This window comes from Arvicanthis niloticus, chromosome 30 (assembly GCF_011762505.2).
Source record: "Arvicanthis niloticus isolate mArvNil1 chromosome 30, mArvNil1.pat.X, whole genome shotgun sequence".
NCBI classification, from domain to species: domain Eukaryota; kingdom Metazoa; phylum Chordata; class Mammalia; order Rodentia; family Muridae; genus Arvicanthis; species Arvicanthis niloticus.
This window is the reverse complement of record NC_133438.1, coordinates 17,714,322-17,738,050: the sequence shown is the minus strand read 5'-3', so window position 1 is coordinate 17,738,050 and position 23,729 is coordinate 17,714,322. Positions and strand designations below refer to the sequence as shown.

General features: G+C 40.4%; 1 protein-coding gene across 1 annotated transcript in view; it reads left to right on the top strand.

Moving 5' to 3' along the window:
- Positions 1-23,408, top strand: part of Samd3 (sterile alpha motif domain containing 3) — a 44,786-nt gene extending 21,378 nt beyond the window's left edge. The window contains 6 exon segments of the mRNA XM_076927473.1: positions 4,046-4,213; positions 16,666-16,866; positions 21,492-21,663; positions 22,512-22,594; positions 22,796-23,013; positions 23,015-23,408. Of these exon segments, the coding sequence (XP_076783588.1) occupies positions 4,046-4,213; positions 16,666-16,866; positions 21,492-21,663; positions 22,512-22,594; positions 22,796-23,013; positions 23,015-23,072 (900 nt within the window). The 3' untranslated portion in view covers positions 23,073-23,408.
- Positions 23,409-23,729: the final 321 nt, after the last annotated feature.

Here is a 23,729-nt window from a genome sequence, read left to right as displayed (position 1 = left end):
TTATTGAAGTGAGATACCTACAAAGTACTGTCTAATGCCCTGTGGGCTCCCATGGGCTCCTGTGGGTATTTAATCTACACATCTTCCAAGATACTATATAAAAATAATATAGAGAAATGAAAAATAGCTTAGCAGATTGTGGCCTCATTTGCACACTTAAAAGATCTAAGTGGAGAAGGCTGATGCATGGATAGGTATTTACCCAAACTCTTGCTATATCTCTATATGAAATTATGTTCATGCTAATTTCATGATGTAGGAAATGCCCAGGAATACTGAGACAGCTGCCTGTGGTGTGTGTGTGTGTGTGTGTGTGTGTGTGTGTGTGTGTGTGTGTGTGTATAAAAGAGAATGAAGAAGAAAAAGTGGAAGAGAAAGGGTACTTGGTTATGTTTAAGGCAGATTTTTATTTTAAGCTGTCTTGAAAATTTTCAAATCTACACTGTGATTTATGGTAGGTATTCAAGACCAAGATTTCTCTTCACATGGTTACATTTGGTGCCAGAGGATTTCTAGTTCTCTGTGGTGTGAATCCTCACGAGCATCATGAGACACTAAGTAGAACCCTTGGATGTTGAGACCCAGCACTCTGCCTCAACACTTTGCGGGGCTAAGTGCTCTGGTCAAGAGAGAGAGTGGGGCTGGAAGGGGAAGAGACGTGAAGAATGGAAACAAGACAGAGGTTCTGATCAAGTCTCAAGTCTTTTTTATTGAAGGGAAATCTGGGGTATTTATATGCTTTTGCCACGTGCCTTGTAGGCTCGTGGATATCACGTGCCTTGCAGGTGTTGATATGACCTAAGCCTTACAGGCATCTATAGCGTGGATAGCATGTGCACCCTGCGCCTTGCAGGCGTGGATAGCACGTGCACCTTACGGGCATATATGGCCTGGATAGCACGTGGACAGCACGTGAACTGCATGCCTTGCAGGCGTGGCTACCACATGCGCCTTGCAGCTGGGAGCAGTAAACAGCAACACAAAATATGTGGGATATCAGAGTGTGCTTCAGCTGTTGTAGGCTATTGAAAACCAAATCTCTTATCAGGGTATATGGTTCCAGATGGCTGCAAAGATGATCTAGCCGCTTTCTGCTAAAAGTCGGCTCCCAACACTTGGTGCCCACTAAGTGTGCGTAACTTCCTGTCCACTCCAGTTAAATCATATGTCCTCAAATGTCATGAAATTTGGGGAGGAGAAAGGAGGAACATTCTCAGGCTACTATTCCAGATTCATCAGTTAATAAGATCTTGTATTTATCCTCTTCCTGTGTGTTGTTTGTGGTACATGACTGTTTAGAAACAAGTTACTCTAAACATCTTATTGCTGTTATTGTTACTTTTTGGGTTAATTTCACCATACTGAGAACTGAACATAGAGCCTTGTATATTTTAGGCAAGTTCACTACCACAGAGCCATACCTTCCAGTCTTTTGCAAAGGCCTTAGCAGGACACTTTCCTCTATAGCAAAAATACTATTTTTATGCCCATGAAAATTAATAAGAGTTGCATAGTGTCCCATACAATCCGTATTATGCATTGCATTTGATTCTCCTGTTTTTAGCTCTTTTTTCTTTCTTTCTCTTTCTTTCTTTCTTTCTTTCTTTCTTTCTTTTTTTCTTTCTTTCTAATTTAGTCTCTTTGTCCTTTTCTGTTTTTCCTGGTTTTCATTTTTGGTCAAGTTGTTGTTTTTGGTTTTCTTTTTCCCCCTGCATCATGTAAGATGATGCACACACTTTACTTCTCTTATGTTTCTTAACGATTATATTTGGGTTTGCAACATAAGGTATTTACCTGCCTGTACTGGCTGGTTTTTGTGTCAACTTGACACAAGCTGGAGATATCACAGAGAAAGGAGCTTCAGTTGAGGAAATGCCTCCATGAGATCCAGCTGTAAGGCATTTTCTCAATTAGTGATCAAGGGGGGAGGGCCCATTGTGGGTGGTGCCATCCCTGGGCTGGTAGTCCTGGGTTCTATGAGAAAGCAAGCTGAGCAAGGCAGGGGAAGCAAGCCAGTAAGTAACATCCCTCCATGGCCTCTGCATCAGCTCCTGCTTCCTGACCTGCTTGAGTTCCAGTCCTGACTTCCTTTGGTGATGAACAGCAATGTGGAAATGTAGGCTGAATAAACCCTTTCCTCCCCAACTAGCTTCTTGGTCATGATGTTTGTGCAGGAATAGAAACCCTGACTAAGACATTGCCAGAGGCTGTAGATTATGTCACATCACAAGGAGCAAGTGATTTCAGAATGATTAAGGAAGCCATGTCTGTGTAGGTCTTTTCACATCCTTAGCTGGAGACTCTGGGAATGGGGGATGACTGTGTTCCAGCACAATTGTTTTCTATTGAATTCACCTACTCATATTGTTGTGTGAGTAGCTGACAGGGTGGGGCTCAGAGCAGGCACTCATAACTCACAGAATGAACGCTCGTGTGGATAAGCTTGCATAATTGGTCCACTTGTATTTGAGAGATGTGTGAAACAAGGCTGAAGAGTTGTCCACTTCATAAGCAGGTGATGGCTACGGGTGCAGCAGAGCTCCCGTCCTTTCTGAACTGTGGGAAACACAAACAAATCGATCTGAACTAGTTCATGTCAGGACTGAGGAAAAACCACAAGCTATCTCCTGGCTTTGTGCTGTTTTAAGCTAGCAATAGCAGAACATCCAAGCCTGGGGGAGATGCCAGAGCATCTCTGAGTCATGCCATGCCCAGGAGCTTAATCAAAGCATAAAGCAGCCCCAGACTGAGCTTGTGGAACACCTACATAGGAATGGCCAGATGCCAAAATGCCTTAGGAATGACACTTTGTAAGTATCTTTTACAAATAGCTACTCCCAAGACTCATGCTCTCTCTTCCCTCTTTCCATCTTCTCTGGTTTTTAGAGAAAAGATTTCACTGTGTAGCCCTGGCTGTCTTAGAACTGGCTCTATAGACCAGGCTGGCCTCAAACTCAGAGATCTGACTGCTTTTGCCTCTCAAGGGCTGGGATTAAAGGCATGACTACCCAGCATCATTAAAAACACAGTTTAGGAGTATTCTCTCTATTTCTGTCTCCCTCTGCCTACTCTCTCTGTCTCTCTCTCTCTGTCTCTCTCTCTCTGTCTCTCTCTCTCTCTGTCTCTCTCTTACTCTGTCTCTCTCTCTGTCTCTCTCTCTCTCTCTCTCTGTCTCTCTCTCTGTCTCTCTCTCTCTCTCTCTCTCTCTCTCTCTCCTCAGTCAGTAAATTGCTTGCCATATAAGCATAAGGACTCCAGTTAGATAGTCAACACCATGTCAGTAGCATGATGATGCATGCATGCTTATGATCCCAGTGCTGAGAAAGCAGAGACAAACAGATCCCTGAAGCAAGCCCAGCCTAGTCATTAAGCCCCAGGCCAGTGAGAGATCAAAGTAGGTAGCTTCTTAAAAATACCGAAGTTCATAGTTGACCTCTGGCTTTTAAATGCACAGTGCATACGTATGATGCACCCCTGCATCTGCACCTACACACACACACATACGTGCGTGTGCACACACATATGTGTGCACATTTGTCAGGAAAGATCATGCTGCTTCATTTGGTAGCTGAAGAACCTAGGCTAAACGGGTTACTTATTGGAAGGTATTTGGTTAGTACATAGTAGTTTTAGTACTGGTGAATCTTCCCAATCTAGGCTACAGAGGTTTCTAAAAATTAAGGACTGTGGGACTTGGGCCATGACATCAGCGGTGGCAATAGCTAGATGCCAAACCTCTAACTAATGTTTTCTCGGTGTTCCATATGCTCAGAACAAGACAAAGTACATTGGTTTGGTTTGGTTTGGTTTGTTGCTTGTTTTTGTTTTTGTTGTGTTTTCATTTCTTAGCTCTAATTGAGGAACTATAATTTGAACACAAAATTGTTGTCAGGCTAAATCTAAGGACTGAGTCATTGCTTCTATTAAAATCCGATGAAGGACATTTCAACCCTAAGGGTCTCATACAAAGACTGTATAGTTTGTTCTACAGAGCTATGCAAAGTTTTTTTAAAGACTGACTGGCCTGCTTTATTATTTTATACAGTTTTTATGGAAACGAGCCCTCAAAGATCGCTTTAAATATGTTCGGAGACCCATAGAAGATGATGAACAAGTAATGAGAAATAAGTGTAAATTTGGACACCGAAGAGGCCAGACAAGGAAGTCTCTCGCTGATATACAGTTGAACAAGATTAAAATTGTGCAGATAAAAGTAAGTCTGAATCCTAAACACTCTGACAAGTTTGGCTGATCAATGACATGACAATAATTTATAACACGAAAGCAAAGCGAGATGCCCTTTAAAAGTTACCAACAAAATCAGTGGTCTGCATGGCTGACATGTTTCTTAAAGGTTGTCAGTAATCATTGGGATACCAAGTTGCTAATATACATCTCATGACTATGCTCTTCACAGCCTTCAAAGAAACTGGAAAAACCTTTTAGGTTCTGGTTCTCAGGAACTGTCTCTCTTCTCATTCTGTACTGCCGTTACGATTCTCATTTCCTCTTAGTGTTTGAAATGTCTCTGGAGATCAAACTTGCTTCAAATCCTTATTGAGCCAAAGGTGACCTTGAACCCCTGATCCTCCTGCTTCTATGTCCAAAGTATTGGGATTACAGACCTGCACCATCACACCAACTTGCAAAGGTGTTGTGATGTTCATATTACTACAGAAAGTTGTAATCTTAACATGAATTTAGTCACTGATTTTTAAGTCCTAGAGATTGAACCTAGGGTCTTGTGCGTGCTAAGCAAATGTTCTTCTACTGAACTGTGCTCCTACACATAGAACCATTTTAATGCTCACATTAGGTGGTCGGCAGTCCCAAGGTTCTGGAGAGGCAGTTATCCATAAGCATGGGTACAGAGCTCCAGACTGGCTTCCCTCACCTACTTACTGGTTCAGAAGGCTTCCAACCCCATGGTGTGAGTAGCTTCAAGCTGAGGACAGGCAAAGCCTAGAGACTCCTTCTCCACCAAGGAGAAGCCATGTGAGTCTTAACAAGTGTTCTTTAACTACTCAGAGCCCCAGATGTCCCCAGAAAAAAAAATTTCCTGTTTAAATTACAAATTGCTAGCTATAATAATAGACTGAACTCTTAAAACACTGTACAAATTACTAAATATAGAAGCTGAATCTCTTGCCCTCCCAATTACATTTTCACTTTAATCTACAGAAATATATAAATCCTGATTCTTTACACATTTATATTTTAGAATGTACATAATGTAAATATTCTATTTTTTCATCTGGTACGTTTGTTTATTATTTTATCAGCTCAGTTTTAATAATAGTTTTCTAAGAGCTCCAGTTCATGGACATATGTTTAACATGTTTTGTAAGCCATTCACTCCAGTATCATTTGCTATGTAAAGTTTCAGAGGTGTATTGCTTAAGTATGTTATTAAAATTATAAGTGAGGCTTTCCTGTGCTAAGTCAGTTACGATACTATTAATTATACATCTCCTTTGACAAAATGATAAGACCACTGAAGGGTGCCCTGAATTTAGTGAGGAAAATTTTTAGAAATTTTGCTTGTACAATTCCAGATACACACTAAAACCGCAGTGGCTATGGAAGCACACACTTAGGAGGCTCAGGCAGGAGGGCAGAGTGTTCAAGCTTAGTCTAAGCTATAGAATGAGACATTGACTTTTGAAAAAGGACAGAAAATGAATTAAAATCATGATAAGAATTTTGCAGATATTCTTAAAATGTCTCTCCAGAAAAGAACAATATTACATTATTCCTGAGGAGATTTCACCCCAGATACGACACTGGTGACAGAGTAAGTACAGATAATGTCTAACTTGATGAGTCAATGAGTGTTTGGGGGCTTATGTACAGGAATATGGTTAAAGGGTTACTTACAGGAGCAGAAATGACTCAGAGACAGCTGCATTACCAAAGCTCACCACCTCAGCATAGGTGACAACTCACCAAAGCTTGGAGCCTAAAGCTTATTGCATGATTATAGTCAGCTCATTGGGGTTGAATGGTGTTCTTTTCACGTGGCTTGGATGGTCTTTGTAGCTCAGCTTGTCTGAGAGCCTTCTTAGCACATCATCTGATCTCTGCTTCTCCAGGTATGTAGACATATCTAAGAATTTCTATGGGCCATCTTTACACTTGAGGAGGAAGGAGCTAGTGAATCTAGCCAGTTTCAGGGATTTCCTGAGCTATTGTGAATTATTTACTTCCTATCATAGAGAGCTTCCCTGAAATATAGGATATTTCACCTCTCCTTAGGACATCCTATTGTTTCCCTTCCCTGTAAACATTCTTTTTTAAATATTTCACCTCCACTTTAACATGTGGTAAGCTTTTCTCTAAGATTGAAGGTTTTAACCTCTAGGGCACTGCTGCATAAGAATTGTGCACAAATTGGTTTCCTCCCTCAAAAAGCAGATTTTTTTTAACTACACTGAAAGTGAAGTTCCTTCCTAAGTGAATTAAAAATAAATAAATTTAGTTCCAACCCCCTACTTTTCCTGTGGTTCATATCACACTGAAACACTTTGGAATTGATTAACCGATAAAACTGAATAAATAAAAACTGTCCCCTAAGTTGAAACTTCATGTGTCCCTCATCAGAGATCACCCTGAGAGGCACAAGTCTCTATTGATGTTTTCCTTCAGTTCATATAACATCTTTGAGTCCTCTTTGTACATTGTCCCTTGTCAAAACACCTTAGAAGAACTGTGTGTGTGTGTGTGTGTGTGTGTGTGTCTTCTCTTCTAGACCCTCAGTGGTACCTATATCATGGGATAGATCCCTCTAAGGCCTATACAGAGGCATTAATTTAAAAAGAACAGGGAATTGAATTTTTCAGGACTAGGCTTTATTTTGTAATTAAACAGATTTTTACTTTCCTGCCATCTAAACTAAAAGGAGATGGGTTATATCTAAGTAATGACATTTTTTCCGGGGAAGGAAATCCCACTGGAAGTATTTACATATCTCCTCTTTCCAAATAGAGCTATAAATTGCTGTTTTCTTAAAGTCTGGAGCATCTCTGTATGATTTTGTATTCTATAAAGTCATAAGCTTTTAAGAAATGAAACACAGAATCCATGTATTTCTAAATATATTTTCTAGCTCATGTGGTGATAAAAAAATGTATGAACATGATTATGGAAGTTGGCAGAACACTAGATTCATGTCATGAATTGCAGTACCTTATACTGATTGTCTAAATTACTTTCAATCACCACTTTGACCTTCTGATAGCTCTCTTAAGGTTTTTGAATATCAAAGATGTTTGGCCTTAGATATTGTTGGGTAATTCTCATATTTTAAAAGTTCCTTGACTGATACAATATGTCCACACTACAGAAAAACAAATCTATCTCATATGCTGTAGAGATGCAAAATGTTGGCGCAGACAAGAAACAGGAGGCCACCCACACATTCTAAGGCAGAGAAGAGTGATTGGTCCCTTAGAGGAAGATATTCGGGAGGAGACGGGATTGATTTGATTTGTTTTCTGTAGTCACTTCTTTCTTTGGTTATAGGCACAAGAATGGAAGGTATCTCAAGCAACAAATGCAGGGTTCTTAGTCCTCTCCCATAAACTTCCATAATCTATAATCCATAATCCCTTGTGTGGCTCTTTTTCCTAGTCCTCACCTTCTACAGTCTCATCGTTTAGCTCTGCACAAACTATGCTGTTTGGTTATAGTGCCCAAAGCAAGCACAGCACTGGTGCCCTACCTGTGCATCTGTGGACTTGAGTGCCTCGGACACTCCACTAAGAACGTGCCCACGGGATTGCAAAACTAGCTTATCTTGCCAGGATTCTAAACTCCAGACCACTCCCTCAAGAAGCTGGATGGTTTGCCATCTTTAAAAATGTCTGTGCAACCTCCAGATCTCATGTTGCTCCTTGTCCCGTCTTGTATCGATATACAACAGCTACGCCACCACTTACTAAGCATTTGACTTTTGCTGTCAAAAGAAATAAGGTCAAACAAGAGCAAGCCTGAGAACAGGGTAGCAGTAGCCTGTCATGTGCCGTGAAATGCATCCAGATAACCCAAAACCAGATAATTTATAGTTCCAGGCATTGGAAACTATGTTTCCTTTCCTTTTTAAATTAATTAATAATTGGCATCCATGACGTATGTGCTCATGTGCATGCCAAGGTGCATATGTGGAGGTCAGAGGAGAACTTTGTGGCGTCAGTTCTCTCTTTCCATCTTCATGGTGGTTATGGAGAGCAGACCAAGGCCACTAGGCTTGTACAGTAAACACTTCTAACCCATGACACATCTTGCCAGCTTGCTCACTCTCTTTTTTAAAATTCTGTTGAGTTTCTTTTTCTTAATTGTATTTTATTATATATTTCTTAGTGAATGTGCTACTCTTATGTCAACTTGACACACAAACTAGAGTCATCTGAAAGGAGGGAGACTCAATTGAGAAAATGCTTCCATAAGTCCAGATGTAGGGCATTTTCTTCATTAGGGATTGATGGAGGATGGCCTAGCGCATTGTGGACGAGAAAGCAAGCTAAGCAAACCAGGAAAGCAAGCCACTAAGCAGTACCCGTCTGTGACCTCTGCATCAGCTCCTGCCTCCAGGTTCCTGCTCTGTTTGAAGTCCTGTCCTGAGGTCCTTCAGTGATGAAGCCAAATAACCCTTTCTTCCCCAACTTGCTTTTGATCACAGTGTTTTATCTCAGTGATAGAAACCCCGACTTGATTAATTTGAATGAATACAAATACTATAGATTCTCAAACCAGGTGCTCTAACTTTGGTAACTGTGCAAGTTGCTGACATTTTCTTCTCTGCCATCCTCTTGGTCTCCTGTCATCCCACGCTGCATTTGCTGCTTAATATTTCTTCCTGAATGCTTGCCACCCGTGCTTAGTGTAAAGCCATTGTTTGTCGACAGGTGGATGGTGACCTACTTCAGAATAAGAGGAAGAATGATTCCTCTCCTGATGGTCTGGTCCCAGGTTGACTTTGTAGCATGTGACTTCTCGTAGAACTGTAGACTAGGAGAGGGGTACTGTGTAGACATGGGAGCCCTGGGCCAGAATAAGCTCCTAAGCCCTGGCTAGCTGGCAGAACACCAGTACCAACACTTTCTTGCTCCTCTACAAGCTGCTGTGACAGTATGGAGAGGGCTGGAGGGAGGAGTCCTGTTGTATTGCTTTGTCTGGCAAAAGGATGGTGATCTCTGGTGTACACAGGGACACTTGATCTTAGAGCCCCACACAATGTTTCTTCTTTTTCGGGTACACAGGGACACTGGATCTTAGAGCCCCACACAATGTTTCTTCTTTTTCGGGATCACTTGGAGAGCCTCTGGCCCTCTTTTAAACACCCCAACAAGCCACTGGGAAACACATTTTTAAAGAAAAGACGTGTTGATTTTATGTTAATATTTTATTTTTGTGACAAGATCTTACTATATAGCATTGGATGGACTGGAATTAGCTATGTAGACTAGGCTGGCTTTGAATTCATAGAGAAACTGCCTGCCTTTGCCTCTTGAGTCCTGGAATTGAAGGTGTACACCACCACTCTTAGCTTTATTATTTTTAATTATGCATATTAAGTGTATGTGGGTGTCTCTGTGTGTGTGTGTCCATGTCAAGTATCTGGGTTCAATCCCAATGGAGAAAGAAAGAAAGGGAGAAAGAAGGAAAGAAAGAATGAAAGAAAGAAAGAAAGAGAGAGAGAGAGAGAGAGAGAGAGAGAGAGAAAGAGAGATAAAGAAGGATTTGAATATTATTTTGATTGTCAGATTATTCCTTTTTTTCTATTGTTCCCGAAAACTTAAAAAAAAAAAAAAAACAACTAAAAAAAAAACCCACCTCCTTTTTAGCTAACAGAGTCTCAAGCCATGATCAAGTGGCCCTCATGGCAGAGTCATACCCAGCCTGATCATTGGCATTGCTTCTCTGTGACTTTTCTGTTCTTCTGTCAGTCTCCTGGAGTGATGGAAACATTTCTGAGGGGCTGGCTGGTCCTGCTGTCTGTGTCTTTGTTCTGTAGCCAGTGAGGAACTGTGAGGAACACTGCCACGTGCTGAAGTAAAGCAGCTTAAAACGTGGAAAACAAAATATTTCACTGTGTATTAACACATACGCTTCTCACTTCCCTTCCTGAGACATTGGTGAAGGACACTTCGCAGAGTCTGAAACATGGAAGAACTGAAGTGAACATTTGTCCCATTGGGATGTGCAATGCTCTGTCAACTATCATGGTAGTTTATTGAGGGAGAGGAACTTGGGAATTTGAACTTTTTTTTTTAACCTACAGGATAGTGACATCGGAATTCAATAAATGTCTTTCACTGTGCCTTCGTATCACAAAGCTTTCCAAGCTTTTGCTAAATAAATAAGAAAATTAACTAATTACCACTTGATGGGTTACCAACACTATATTTACCATTCAGCCCTCTCTTTAAAACATTTTCATATGTATTTAGCATGGACATGCTTCCCAAGTGAAAGCTGGGAAGTGATGCTCCGTGTTACTTGGTTTGGCCCAGAAGTAAAGTAGCTTGCAAGTTGTGCCAAGCTTGTCTGGAATCCTTGCAGCATCCCTGTGGCTGTTTCTTGGGGCATGGCTATTTGTTTCGTGCTGCAGCTGACACATGGTGATTAATTGCGTTCATTCTCATTATTTTTATATCCTTTCCACAGATGTTCCTCTCTTGGTTCAAAACCAAACTAGACAGCAGAAAATGAAGAAAAATGTTGACAGTTGACCGTATTCCAGATAGAATGCAATTATTGCCATCAGTGGGCAGCTAATTTACTAACGCTGGGAAGTTTTACAAGTCAGCTGAATATTTGGAAGCACGATAGAGCAAACTGCTTGCTGATCACTTGATGCTCAGGCCTACATGCTAAACCCAGAGGCTAATCAGAATCAATAGAGAAAGCATCATTCCCAAATTTTACTTAGTGACAATACAATTCAAACACACACACACACACACCTGGAATTTGGTTTGAACAAACCCCCAGCTTCCAACGTGGCACTCTCCAACAGAAACACAACATGAATCACATAGGTAATTTCTAGCTTTCTAGCAGCCACATATAAAAAGGAAAAAGAAAAGTACATGAAATTGATGTCCGTGTCTTTTACTGAACCAGTTGGAGTCGCCATATTATCATTTCGATGTGTGATCATTATAAAATCAACGATACGGTCTTCATTCTGTTCTTGCGTTTGAAATCTACTATTCCCAGCAAAACCTTCATATGAACTAGCCATGTTTAAGCTGATCAGAAGCCACGAGTGCCTAGTGCCTATCGTGTTGGGTCCCCAAGTCTATTTAACCTTGGAATAAAGGTAGAACAGAGGAGGGTGACACTCAATAAAGAATACCAGAGCAGCAGACTTTATTTTACACAGAGCCATTGAAATAGTTTTGGTAGCACACCTAAAGGAGAATTAAATTTTTAAAATAAGATGTTTAAAGGTTTTTGTTTGTTTGTTTGTTTGGTTGGTTGGTTTTTTGGCCGTGAAAAGATTGCTTTACTCCAGGAAAATATTCTCAGAGAACACTATCAGAAACAGGGCTTTTCATCATTAAGAAATCAGTATGTGAACAAAGAGTGGAAATTACCATGAAGTTAAGAGATTTCTTTTAGACAGCTCATGTGTTCAAAGTTTAAGTATGATCTAAGAATGACTTAAATACTGTGCAGGTTCAAGTGTCTTATAACCATGTGCAGGCTGCACTACTCCACGTGAAGGAACCTGTCTACTATGGAAGCAAACTCCAGCTTTAGAAAAACACACAGTAGCTTGAAAAGAACAGTCTTTATTAGAAAGCTTTGGATTTGCTCTCTGTGATTGTTGGTCAGAAAAACATAAACGCTTCAGTCTTTGTACAGAAGACAAACACAGCCAGATCACATTTCTTTCTCATTGCTAACTTCTGAAAAAAAAAATTGCAGGACTTTTTAAAACTATTCATGTAGTCTGTCAGTATAGAATGTCACATTATATAAACAAGCCTGTAAGGAGGTTTAATATCTAAAACTACGTACTTTACTAGCCTCAAAGGCAATGTTTATAAACCTTTACTTCTCCTTAAATTCCTGTTCATGTCTTTGGCCATTTTCCTGTGAGCATTTTTATTTGCAAGAATCATAAATATATATCTTTTATGAGTATTTCACTTATATGAGCTTTATCGATTATATCTATTGTCATTATCTCCTCTCAGTCTGTGCTTTTGTTTTGTTTTGTTTTGTTTTGTTTTCGAGACAGGGTTTCTCTGTATAACCTTGGCTGTCCTGGAACTCACTCTGTAGACCAGGCTGACCTCGAACTCAGAAATCCACCTGCCTCTGCCTCCCAAGTGCTGGGATTAAAGGTGTGCGCCACCACTGCCCGGAGTGCTTTTTTTAAAAAACGTCTTTCTGCTTGTGTTTTGACAGACATAGTTGTCATTTAATACAGTTATGGTTATCAGTCTTCTCTCTTTTGATCTAGTGCCTTCAGAAAATCTTTTCTCACCTTGAACTGATAAATATATTCTTCAATTCCTTTAATTAAAAAAAAAAAGTTTTGCCTTTAACATTAAAGTTCTTAAACCATAAAGGACTCTTTTTCTTTTGTGAGCAAAATAATGTCTTAAATGTTTGTGTGACAGCCCTTCTCCTCTTCCTGGGTCCTGCAGCACACCTTTGTTGCTCCTGGCTCTGTTCTGATGGTGTGTTGTACTCTGCTGCTCTGGCCATCTACCCCTGCAACCATAGCTGCATCCTTTGAGTGTACAGCTGTGAAACATCTGGATACCTTTCACTCTTCTTATTATATTGTTGTTATAATAATCTTATTATTCTTTTCCATAGGAGCCTTGTACTTGAATTTTAAATTGTGTGTGTGTGTGTGTGTGTGTGTGTGTGTGTGTGTGTGCATGTAGGTGCACAAGCTGAAGGTTGGAAGAAAACTCTCATGAATTGGCTTTCTTGACAGCTTTTAGGATCCAGAGGTTGACATCAGATCATCAGGCCTGTGCATCTGCTGAGCCATCTCACCGGCACATTCTTGGGCTTTATGTCTTGTTTTAATGAGTTTTAGAATTTGATCATCAAGATGCTAGCTGGGTTTGCTTTTGATAATTATCTTTTTTAAAAATGCTTATGTGTATGTTTATCTGTGTCTGCATGCATGTATACACATATGCATGTAAGAATCCATAGAGCTAAAAGGGGGCACCCAGATCCCCTGGAGCTACAGTTACAGGCAGTTTTGTGTCACATGACACACGAGCTCTGGGAACCAGTCTCTGGTCTTCTGAAATAGGAGTAAGTGCTTTTTAACTTCTCTCTAGCTCCAGATAGTTTATGTACTAACAGGAATGTTGTTCAGTCTATAACTCTTTTTGGGAAAAGATGACTTCTTACAAGCGGACTCTTTCTAAGTGTAAATGGCCAACCCATACATTTATTTATAACTAATTTTCTTCTTGTACATCTTGAATGTCTTTTTATAGATTTACAATGTATTACGTTAAAGGCACTTTATTTTTTGAAATCGTAAAATGATTTTCTAGCTGAGTGAGATGGCACATACCTGTAACCTCATTACTTAACAGGCTGGGGTAGGAGGACTGAAAAGTTGAGTGCCATGTTGGGCTACATAGTCCAACTCTTTGATGGAGTTGGTTCTCTCCTTCTACTATGTGGATTCTGAGATTGATCTCAGATTGTTTGTTGGCAGGTGACTTTACCCACTGAGTCATCTCTCTGGCACCTGTTTCTTTTTCCTTGTCTCAGTAGATAGAATATAATAAGCATGTTTACCATGTCTATGAATTTAAGGAGCATTCTTTTTTAAAACTTTGCCATTCAAAAAATGATGTTAGCTTGAGACATTTTTTGTTCAGTAAATACAATTTTTCAATTTATCCTTTTACTTTGATGAATATTTTTCTGTAAACCATAAATGCGTGTGGAACTATATGAGATGCCTTTTCAACATTATTTGAAATGATCTTGTTTTCATTCCAACCTGCCTCATATACTATGTGATGTTTACATAAATTTGGACAGGCCAAGTAAATTGTGGAGCTTTTACTACATTACACTTCTCTCTTATGTCGCAAACCTTTCCATAATAGTGACTCCCAAATTGGGTTTTCAGCAAGATAATGTGTGAAATGTTATGCAGAAATCAAACACGTTTCTCTTCAGTTTCCTAGTTTCTTTGCAAAATCAAATGGACGTGCTTCCAAGGATAAGCCCAAGTAGTGTCCGTGGTTCCTGATATTTTGACCTTGTTCATCATTGTGCTCTGAATTCCTCTCTCTCTCACACTGTTCTTTTATATTTGATGGTCACATCAGAGAGGTATTGTAGAATGACTGTGGGTAGTCTCTCCCCACCACCCCTGTTGCAAGAACCTTTCTTGTCCATTGTATTTGCAATGCATCTCTGTGATTGGGCAGCAGAAGAGAGAGGTGGAGCAAAGAGTTGGGAGGAGGAAGAAAGGAGAGAGGAGAAGGAAGAAAAGGAGGAGGAGAGGAAAGATGGCAGGAGATGTTACCATTGTGTCTCTAGCAGTTATTCTTATCAAGGTTAGGAAACTGGGTTTACGATTCTAATTGTGTGGGCATCTTGTATTGAGTATTTGCTGATATATAAATCCATTGGATAATCTTTAGCACTAAGAGTCTCATTTCTACCGGGTACGGGAAATGTTATATCTACCACATGGGGGTGGTGGAATCGGCCCTTGAGCCATGCTTAGAGGCATAGACTCCACAGAGCTGACTGGCAGAGACAGCAGCCACACTAACATCTCGTGGAGCTAGGGCCAGTGCTTCCAGGCTGGTGCCTCTGGCACTGTTAGTGTGGGAACATAGAGCGGGAACATGGTGGCAGCCAGGGAGCTAGCCAGAGCCAGACCGAGCTGCCCCTTTTTCCAATACATCCCGCTATACCTCCTTCTCAATTCTTGGGCAAAATTTACATAAATTTAGAGCATTCAGCTTCAAATGTTAGGTAGAATTGAGCTCTAAAACCCTTCTTCTTTGTGGAACGATTTTTATCTTCTAATGAAATTAAGATGGGAGAAGTTTTATTCTTAGCTGTTATGATAAACTATATTTCTCTAGGAATTCACTCAATGTATGTCTGGCTGGTCCTACTGAGCTCACAGACATGGGGATAGACATTTGTAATGCTTTGATGTCAAAGCCCACTCGTTCTTTGATATATATGGTCTTGTTCACTTACAGGTACCATCTGTCTACATCCTGGTGAGCTAGCCTGTTGGTTAGCTTTCATTCAAATGTCAACTGAGTTCCTCAAAATGAAACTAACAGGGTTTCCTTCTTGCTTTCTCAAAGCTGTCTTATAAGTTTTTACCAAGGCTGTGTGAGATATTTTCTAACTACTCCCTACCCTCCCAGCACATAATGACACAGCAATGATTTCTCACAAAAAAAAACAAACAAAAACAAAAACAAAACAAAACAAAACAAAACAAAAAAAACCCTCAAAAAACCAAACCAAAACAACAACAACAAAACAGTTGTTGGTTTGCATTTTGGTGGCCTCCAGTTTTTCAGTATCTATAAAAAGTTATTTTTAAAAAAAGACAGGGCTGGGTAGATTTCTCAGTGGCTGAAGTAGTTACAGCACAAATACAGGCCTGAGTCCAGTTTTCAGCATTCATGTTGATATGATGACATGAGCCTGTAATCCATGTCCACTGAAGGGAAGGTAAAGACAAGAGGCCTCCTGGGCCTCAGCCAATCAAGGCAGTTGGTAAGCTGCAGGTCCATTGATTGATATATATACATCACTGCTACGCACCTAGAACATTGTCTATTTTTGGTGACAAGTTCATTCCCCTCCTGACCCTCCACCCTACCCAACTCTACCTCCTTTTCCTCTGAAATAGTGACCCACACAGCCCAGCAAGACAGTGAGTGTGAGTCTCATGTATGAATATATATGGAAAACACTCAAGAAAAGTGTCTCATGTTAATGTCTGACCTCCATACTCATACACTCATGTACACACACATGTACCCTACACACACACACACACACACACACACACACACACACACACAAACACACACATACATGAGAGAGAGAGAGAGAAAGAAAGAGAAAATGTATTCATAATAAACAAAACCTTAATTAAAGCCTTTTCTTGCCATCTAAGAATTAAATGCACAGAAATAACACTCTGATAAATTGCAAATTTTCAGGGTTATCTGACTCTGGGTTACCAGGTAAATAGGAATTAATGTAACTCTTTAAATCTGTCAAGACCACATATTAGGAGGGTAGATGGCTTAGAAGCTAGTGGCACTTGCTGCTGTCTCCAAGAACCTATTGAGAAGCTCATAACTGCCTGGACCATACAGCATATATACTGATTTATAGGCACACACCACATACCCACAAATAAAAATAAATATATATATTTTAAAGAGCATAGATTAGAATTCCTTTGTAAGTACCTATCTCATTTGCTTTCATAAGTGACTGCCCCTTGGTTAACTATGCTCAAGGCCAAGTGAGATTACATACGCACGGCAGCACAGAATTATGTATACATCAAGAAGAGGGAGATGAAGCCTCTCGGAGAGCCAGGTTTTCATGAAGTTTTCAACTGCCCTGAAATGTGAGAGCCACTGACACTTGGAAAATCTTTGGCAGGAAGAATCTGTTTCTTTAGATTCGGAAGTGGACGAGCACATTAACTGGTTCCAGCAAGAGTTTATGAAAGCAGACAGGGACTGGACAGAAGTAAACAAGAGGATGAGCCAGACTTTGGAAATAAGAAGAAAGATGATTGGCGGCAGAACACCTCTCAAGGATGTTCTTAAGATGTTTCCCTTCCTGAAGTGCCCTTACCAGGTAAGCTACGCACCTAGAACATTGTCTATTCTTGGTGACAAGTCCATTCCCCTCCTGACCCTCCATCCCACACCCTTCCACCTCCTTTTCCGCCCAGCAAGACAGTGAGTGTGAGTCTCAGTAGGGTGTGAGCAGGACAGTTGGGTCAGAACTGCAGGAAGCCCCTTCAAGAGAGCAGATACTGCTGTCTTTAGGATCAGAATTCCCTGTGGAGCACACTGGGGGGTGGGGGGTGAGGTGTCTGTACTTTAGGGTTTTTTTTTTTTCTCACACGAATAATTCCATTTTGCATGCATTTAGAATCAGTTAAGACAGTATGCTCAGAACTCTTCCCAAGTAATATTTTTTTTCTATTTCTTTTCTAATATAAAATCATTTCTTAAAGTGTCTTGGTCAGGATTTTTATGATAAAACACCATAGCCAAAAGCCACCTGGGGAAGAAAGGATTTGTTTGGTGTACACTGTAAAATCATAGTTCATCACTTGCAGTGAACCTAGAGGCAGGAACTGGAGCAGAAGCTGGAGATTGGCTTGCTCAGCTTGCTTTCTTGTATAACACAGGGCCACCTTGCCAAGGGGTGGCCCTGCACATAGTAAGCTGTCCCTTCCCACACATATCGTCAATCAAGAAATTGTCCTCTGGAGGCTTGCCTTACAGGCCAATCTGAGAGAGGCATTTTCTCAATTGAGTCTCCCTCTTCTCAGACGAGCCCAGGTTTGGATCAAATTGAGAAAAATCAACCAGGGCATAAACTGATCTTATGGCTCTGCTGTTCTGTAACTTCTCAGAGCTGATGTGCTCCAGATATAGGTTCTGAAGAACGGGCAGTCAGGGAAGAGACCCAGCTGTTCACCCTGACCCTTCATTACCTCATAAACATTAGTTTTATCTCCTTTAAAATTCTTTTAACAGAAAGTTTTAAAAAAAAATTTTTAAATCACTTATTAGACTGTCTAAAATTTCAACTAGGATTCTACCACTGGGATTTATGGCTATGACAAAAGGCAAATGGGGCCGAGATTTAGGAGGAAGGAGAAAAAAATTAAACACCCCACGTTTCTAGATACCCTTTGAGATGCTACAACGTTTTTCTCCTCTGAGAAGCAGCTTCAACAATTAATTATCTCTTAGTTAAGTTAAAGTGGTGCTGTGGTAGGAACCTGCTGTCCCAGTTCATCTAAAGACAAGACAGGAGAAGCTCTGGAGCCAAGGAGTTACGTTTGATCAGCAGAAAACTTCCAACACACACAACAAAGGAAAATGTTTGAAGGTGTGGACAAAGGGTTCTTTCATCGCCAATGTCATTCACTGGGAGTTTGGTGTCTGTAAGTGTCTGCACTGAGCATAATAGTGGACCATACTGCTGCAGAGTGAAAAACATGAAAAGAGAGAAGAGAGATAGCCTGTGAGCTAGGCTACATCTCATCAGTATGGTTGAGTCTAATTCTATAGAGGTACATAAGCAGCTGTGGATTTTTATGTTTCACTACCTTGGCAGTCACTTAGATGACAAATGGATTCAGTGGCTAAAACACACAGACACACACACACAGACACACACACACAGACATATACACATATATATATACACATATATATATGTATATATGTATATATATATATATATATATATATATATATAGCCTGAAATATTAGGATAATTAAGGAAATCTTCACCAACTATTGAACTATGTCAGAGGACAATTTTCTACTGGCAAACTCTAGAAAACATGAAAACATATAAGATTACATAAATATTTTTTGAAATTCGTATTTGCATCCTTTTGAGCAAAATAAAAGTTTATTAGTATGTTGTATTACAAATAAGTAAATAAATGTAGACAAAGAGAAAATCCTGCCCTGTGGTAAGTAGAGCACCAAATATACACTTAGGAAAGACAGATAAGCCAGATGCCACTTGGCAGTGAAGACAGTGATATTGGCATCAACGGGTATTCAATCTTGTTGATAAAGTTCTGTGAGCTAGCCAGGTGTGCTGGCACTCCTCTGTAATCCCTATGCATGGGATACAGGGGGCAGGGGACAAGGGGCAGGAGGCAGGAGGCACAGAGGCAGGTTGGGCTGCAGAGTGAGTTCCAAGTCATTCTGGAATGCATAGGCTCCCTAGCAAAACCTTCTGTCAAAAACCCATATAGCAGATAGTTACTCTTAGTATATCTTCTCATCTAATACAACATGTTCAGACACAGGGAAGTGGAAAGAGCTGGTAGATTCCAACTTAACCAACTGAGAAAAGCTATTATCGTCAATGAAGTTGTTACCCACGCCTTTAATCCCAGCACTCAGGAGGCAGAGGCCAGTGGCTCTCTGTAAATTCAAGGCTGGCCTGGTCTACAGACCTAGTTCTAGAACAGCCAGAGCTACACAAAGGAACAAAGAAAACTAGTATCAAAAATCAAAAACAAAAAAGAAAAGAAAAGAAAATAAAAGAAAAGAAAAGAAAAGAAAGAAGAAAGGAAGGAAGGAAGGAAGGAAGGAAGGAAGGAAGGAAGGAAGGAAGGAAGGAAAAAGATAGTATCTTTAACATAGAGATAAATTCCCATTTAGTGTTCCTGATTCTTACCTCAAATGTAGAAGCTCCAGGAAAGTATCACAGAGAGGAAGAGATACATACTGATGAACCACTTTTCAAAAATGCCCAAGAAACCTTGTTTCAGGCAAGAGACAAAGGTATTCGCATGTATTGAGACATGGTATTCGCATCTCTCTAGCAACCCTGGATATATAAAAAAAAAAAAAAAAAAAAAAACAGAAAAAAAGAAAGAAAGAAACTCCTGACAAATATGAACGAGGGAGAAAGTTAGACTCTCTAATTGTGTCTTTGTACTTAGGAAAATTAAGGGGCAAAGGGCCATTCTGTCTACAGTTTATTGTTAGTAGGTCTTCATGAAGGGCATCCTTAAGTTCTATTTATTGTAACTTTAATATCAACTTGAAATTATATCAAAATAAAGGGAAAATATGGACCCTGGGCCCAAGGAAGAGGCTGACTTGATCTTCCTCACGTTTGATTTCCTGCCTGTGCAGTGAGAGAGCCTTTCCTAACGCTCAGCTGGGCTCAGCTCAGCTCAGCTCTCCGCTGAGAGAGAGCACTGTGCCCTAACGAGGATGTGAGACCCAGTTTCAAATGCCTTAACTTTCAGATCTTGATCAATTTATGGTCTACCCAAATATTTAAGGACCCATGAGGCCCCACAGTCAACATTAAATAGTACAGTCTTTGGGACAGTGGTGACTAAATTAATTCACATTGGTATAGATGAATAGGAGGTCTGATGACCTCATTCTGTCAACGGAGGAAGGGCAGTAGGGTTGGAATTCTCCGAGAGGCTAAATTTAGAAAATTCTAGAAAAGGGAGGCAAAAGTGGTTTTAAGTTCAAGAGGCTTCTATTGGGTTTACTTTAACTTAGAAGCCAAGTCTTCTGCGCATATATTGTTAAACTTATCTTACAGTTTCTTAAACACTTTCTTAGGGTCCTAAGATTGGGTATTTTTCAAGAGTTGTTTCTGAAAAGCCAGTAGTGTTCTGGTTTTGCCTTTTGCTGGACACTGCGGAAACATAACCATCCTAGCTTGGTTTCATTTGCTGTGAAAACACAGATCAGAAACAACTTAGAAAGGGTTTATTTGGCTTACAGGTTGCACAGTCCATGATCAGGAGAAGCCAAGGCAGGAAACCTGGAGCAGGAACCTGGAGCAGGAACTGAAGCAGGAACTGAAGCAGGAACCTTTGAGGAACACTGCTTACTAGCTCACTCCCCTGGCCTGCCTTTCTTACACAGTCCAGGCAGGGGTCACCATGGACCTCCAATGTTGATTAGTGATTATGAAGATGCCTGCAGCCATCCCCACAGGCCAATCTAGTAGAGGCCATTTTTCAGTTGAGATCCTCTCTTCCCTGCTTTGTCTAGATCAAGCTGAAAAAAATAAATCATAATGACAACAATATGGTTTATAAAAAGAAATACACCAAGAATTTTAGGCATGTAACCCAAACAGCCAGTACACATGTGTATAGACATTTTGTGAATTTCATTTAATGGAATTTATATTCAAAGTTAACTCATAATTTGCCTTATTTTCCATTCTAGTATTAAAAAATCAGCCAATTCTATAAGATAGAACAGAAGTTTCCCTAAGTTTTTTTCTCTTCATCCTCTTCCTTCTCTTTTTCTCCATCCTCCTCTTCTTCCTCTTCTTCTTCCTCCTCCTTCTCTTCATTTTCTTCTGTTCTTCTGTTCTGAGACAGGGTCTTTCTGTGTAGCCCTAGCTATACTGAAATTCACTCTATAAACCAGGCTGACCTCAAACTCAAGAGATCTACCTGCCTCTGCCTCCTGAGCACTGGGATTAAAGATCTATGTCACCACTGCCCAGCTCCAAAGTTATAATTTTATATCCATTATTTGTTTGGCTGTTCACTTCAGACTTCCGCTCTTTTCCTCTATTGTCCTGCATCCACCGCTAAGCTACTAAAAACTCAGTAATATATCGTATCATTCATGGGAGCTCAGTGTGATGCTACCCAGCGATCCACTCCCTGGAAAGAGAATAATAACCTTTTCTTGTGCCCCATCATATCTATGTCTCTCTTCCACCAGATGTTCAGAGAAGTTCAAATTCTCACAAAAACAGATATTTATAAGAAAACAAGGCATATCCTGGAATCCTACTCGGAAAATATACTGACTGCCTTTTCAGTGCTGGACAATCCAATCAACACAGCCCTGCAAGAGAAGATGAAACACTACAAGGACGAAGGGGTGCTGAAGTGTTAGTAAACCCCAGGGGCAGGGGCAGGGATTGGGAGCGGGCTTTAAGTCATCTCTGCAACTCCAGACAGAAGTGCTTCATTGTACTAAGTGCAATTCAATGAGACAGGGAAAAAAAAGTTTCAAATGAGGGAGAGAAAAGACCTAGATTAAAAAAAAAATACACTCATTATTATAAAATTATTTTATAGGTGCTGGTACCTTTTACTTTTATAATACACACCACAAGACTGAACACCATAAGATCTGGTAGACGGACACAGCACAGAGCCCTTGACTCTAAAGTTTTGAAGAGTTCATTAGAAAAACGGTTTTAAAATGGTTGTGACAGTGGGGAGATGATCAGACTAACTGTTGGCTGTGCAAGCATTAGGATTCGACTTCTAGATCCCAGAACTTATGGCAAACCTGGGCAGGTACAGTGAGCACTGGTAATCCCAGCATTTGGGAGGCAGAGGCAGGATCCTGAGGCAAGCCGGCTAACTGGACCAGCAGATGTGCAAGCTCCAGATGCAGCAGGTGACCCCACCCCAGTGAATAAAATGGAGAGCAATGGGACAAGATGCTTGATGTTAACTTTGGGTCTCCACACACACTTGCATGTGCACCTACACACACGTGCCCACACATGTAAACATGCATACACATATGGACACACATGTGGGACATACATACACATGCAAAAATGATTGTAAAATACTCATCCACGAAGACTTGCTATTCATAGCAGAGGCTGATGATAATTTAATAAAAAGCAAACCCAACCTTTTAATAGTTTTTTTTTTGTACAGTTTTCAAAAGCTCCCCCCATCTGCCATTTTTAAAACTTGGACATGCTTGCCTTGACAGATATGAAGATGACTGCCACATGTTTACTCCTTCCACATGTTTTTGGGGATGAGCCCAGCCTTTTTGTCGTTCTGAATGAGAAGGTATGGAGTATGTTTATGGCCATTCATTTTATACCTTCATATGATTCACTTGCAAAGTGAGCGGCCTATTTCAGTAGTTTTATTGTATGACGAGGCTATACTGTAACTAGCTCACTTAGTGTAATATTGTTCGACATTCAGGCATGCTTTATCATTTAGCTGTTTTACACATCAACAATAGTGATGTCTTTCCCCTTTCAGGTGCATGTGTCCACACCTGTGTTGGAAGTTAAAAACCCTTTCCACATCAACGGCTGTGAGTTTTCTTTGTATCTGAACAAAGAGAAGCTCACCAAGGTGGATGACTGTGTCACAGCTCTGGCTGCTTTGGTGGCTGCTTTCCACGTGTTTGGGATCGAGTGTCCGAGAAGACTGTCCCAAACCTTCAACTTCCTAGAGACGTTGATCTTTGATGTGCAGTCCCCAGTTTCCCTCTTTGAAAGAGAAGGAAATCAGGTCTCAACCTCCGATCACTTAAGAGCATCTGAATGAACCCTGCAGGGTGTTGGAAGCTTCATAAATAGTTGCAGATTCATCTTAGAATATCTATTGCCTTAGAGGTAGGGGTTAGAAAAATCATGTTGTCTCCAGCATCAATGAATTTTTGAAGCCTCTCTATATTTAAGTTTTTTGTGAAGTTCGGTAATAAAATACTAATTAAAGGCTCTGAATTTGATCTGAGTTCTGTAGTCAAGTTGAACAGTGTCAGTTTTGCCTGGCATAAAAGACATCATAAGATAAAATTCTCCCCGTTAGGGTCTGACCCTAAACTTAACTCAGCGTGACGGCTAGAAAGCCCATGAGTTGGATAGCTGCGTTTTTCGTTTCTTTGGTTAGAACATTGGTTGGAAATATCTTGAACTTGACTATTTTAAAGAGATATATAGTCCTCAATTTCTTTACCCCAGACAGCCTGCCTGGTCTGATGTGTTTTGGTTTCCTTCAATTAATATTGAATAAGAGAGCAGCTGTGACCTTGGGGTATCCTCGTTGGTAAGCCATTTTGTAGGCACAGGGTCCACAGACATGTTTATGTTTCAGGGTTTCTTCCACAGAGACTCAGCCCATGCTCAATGGTCACACTGAAAATTTGTTTGTTCATTCATGAATGGTGAGACAGTACTTCTGGGGTAAC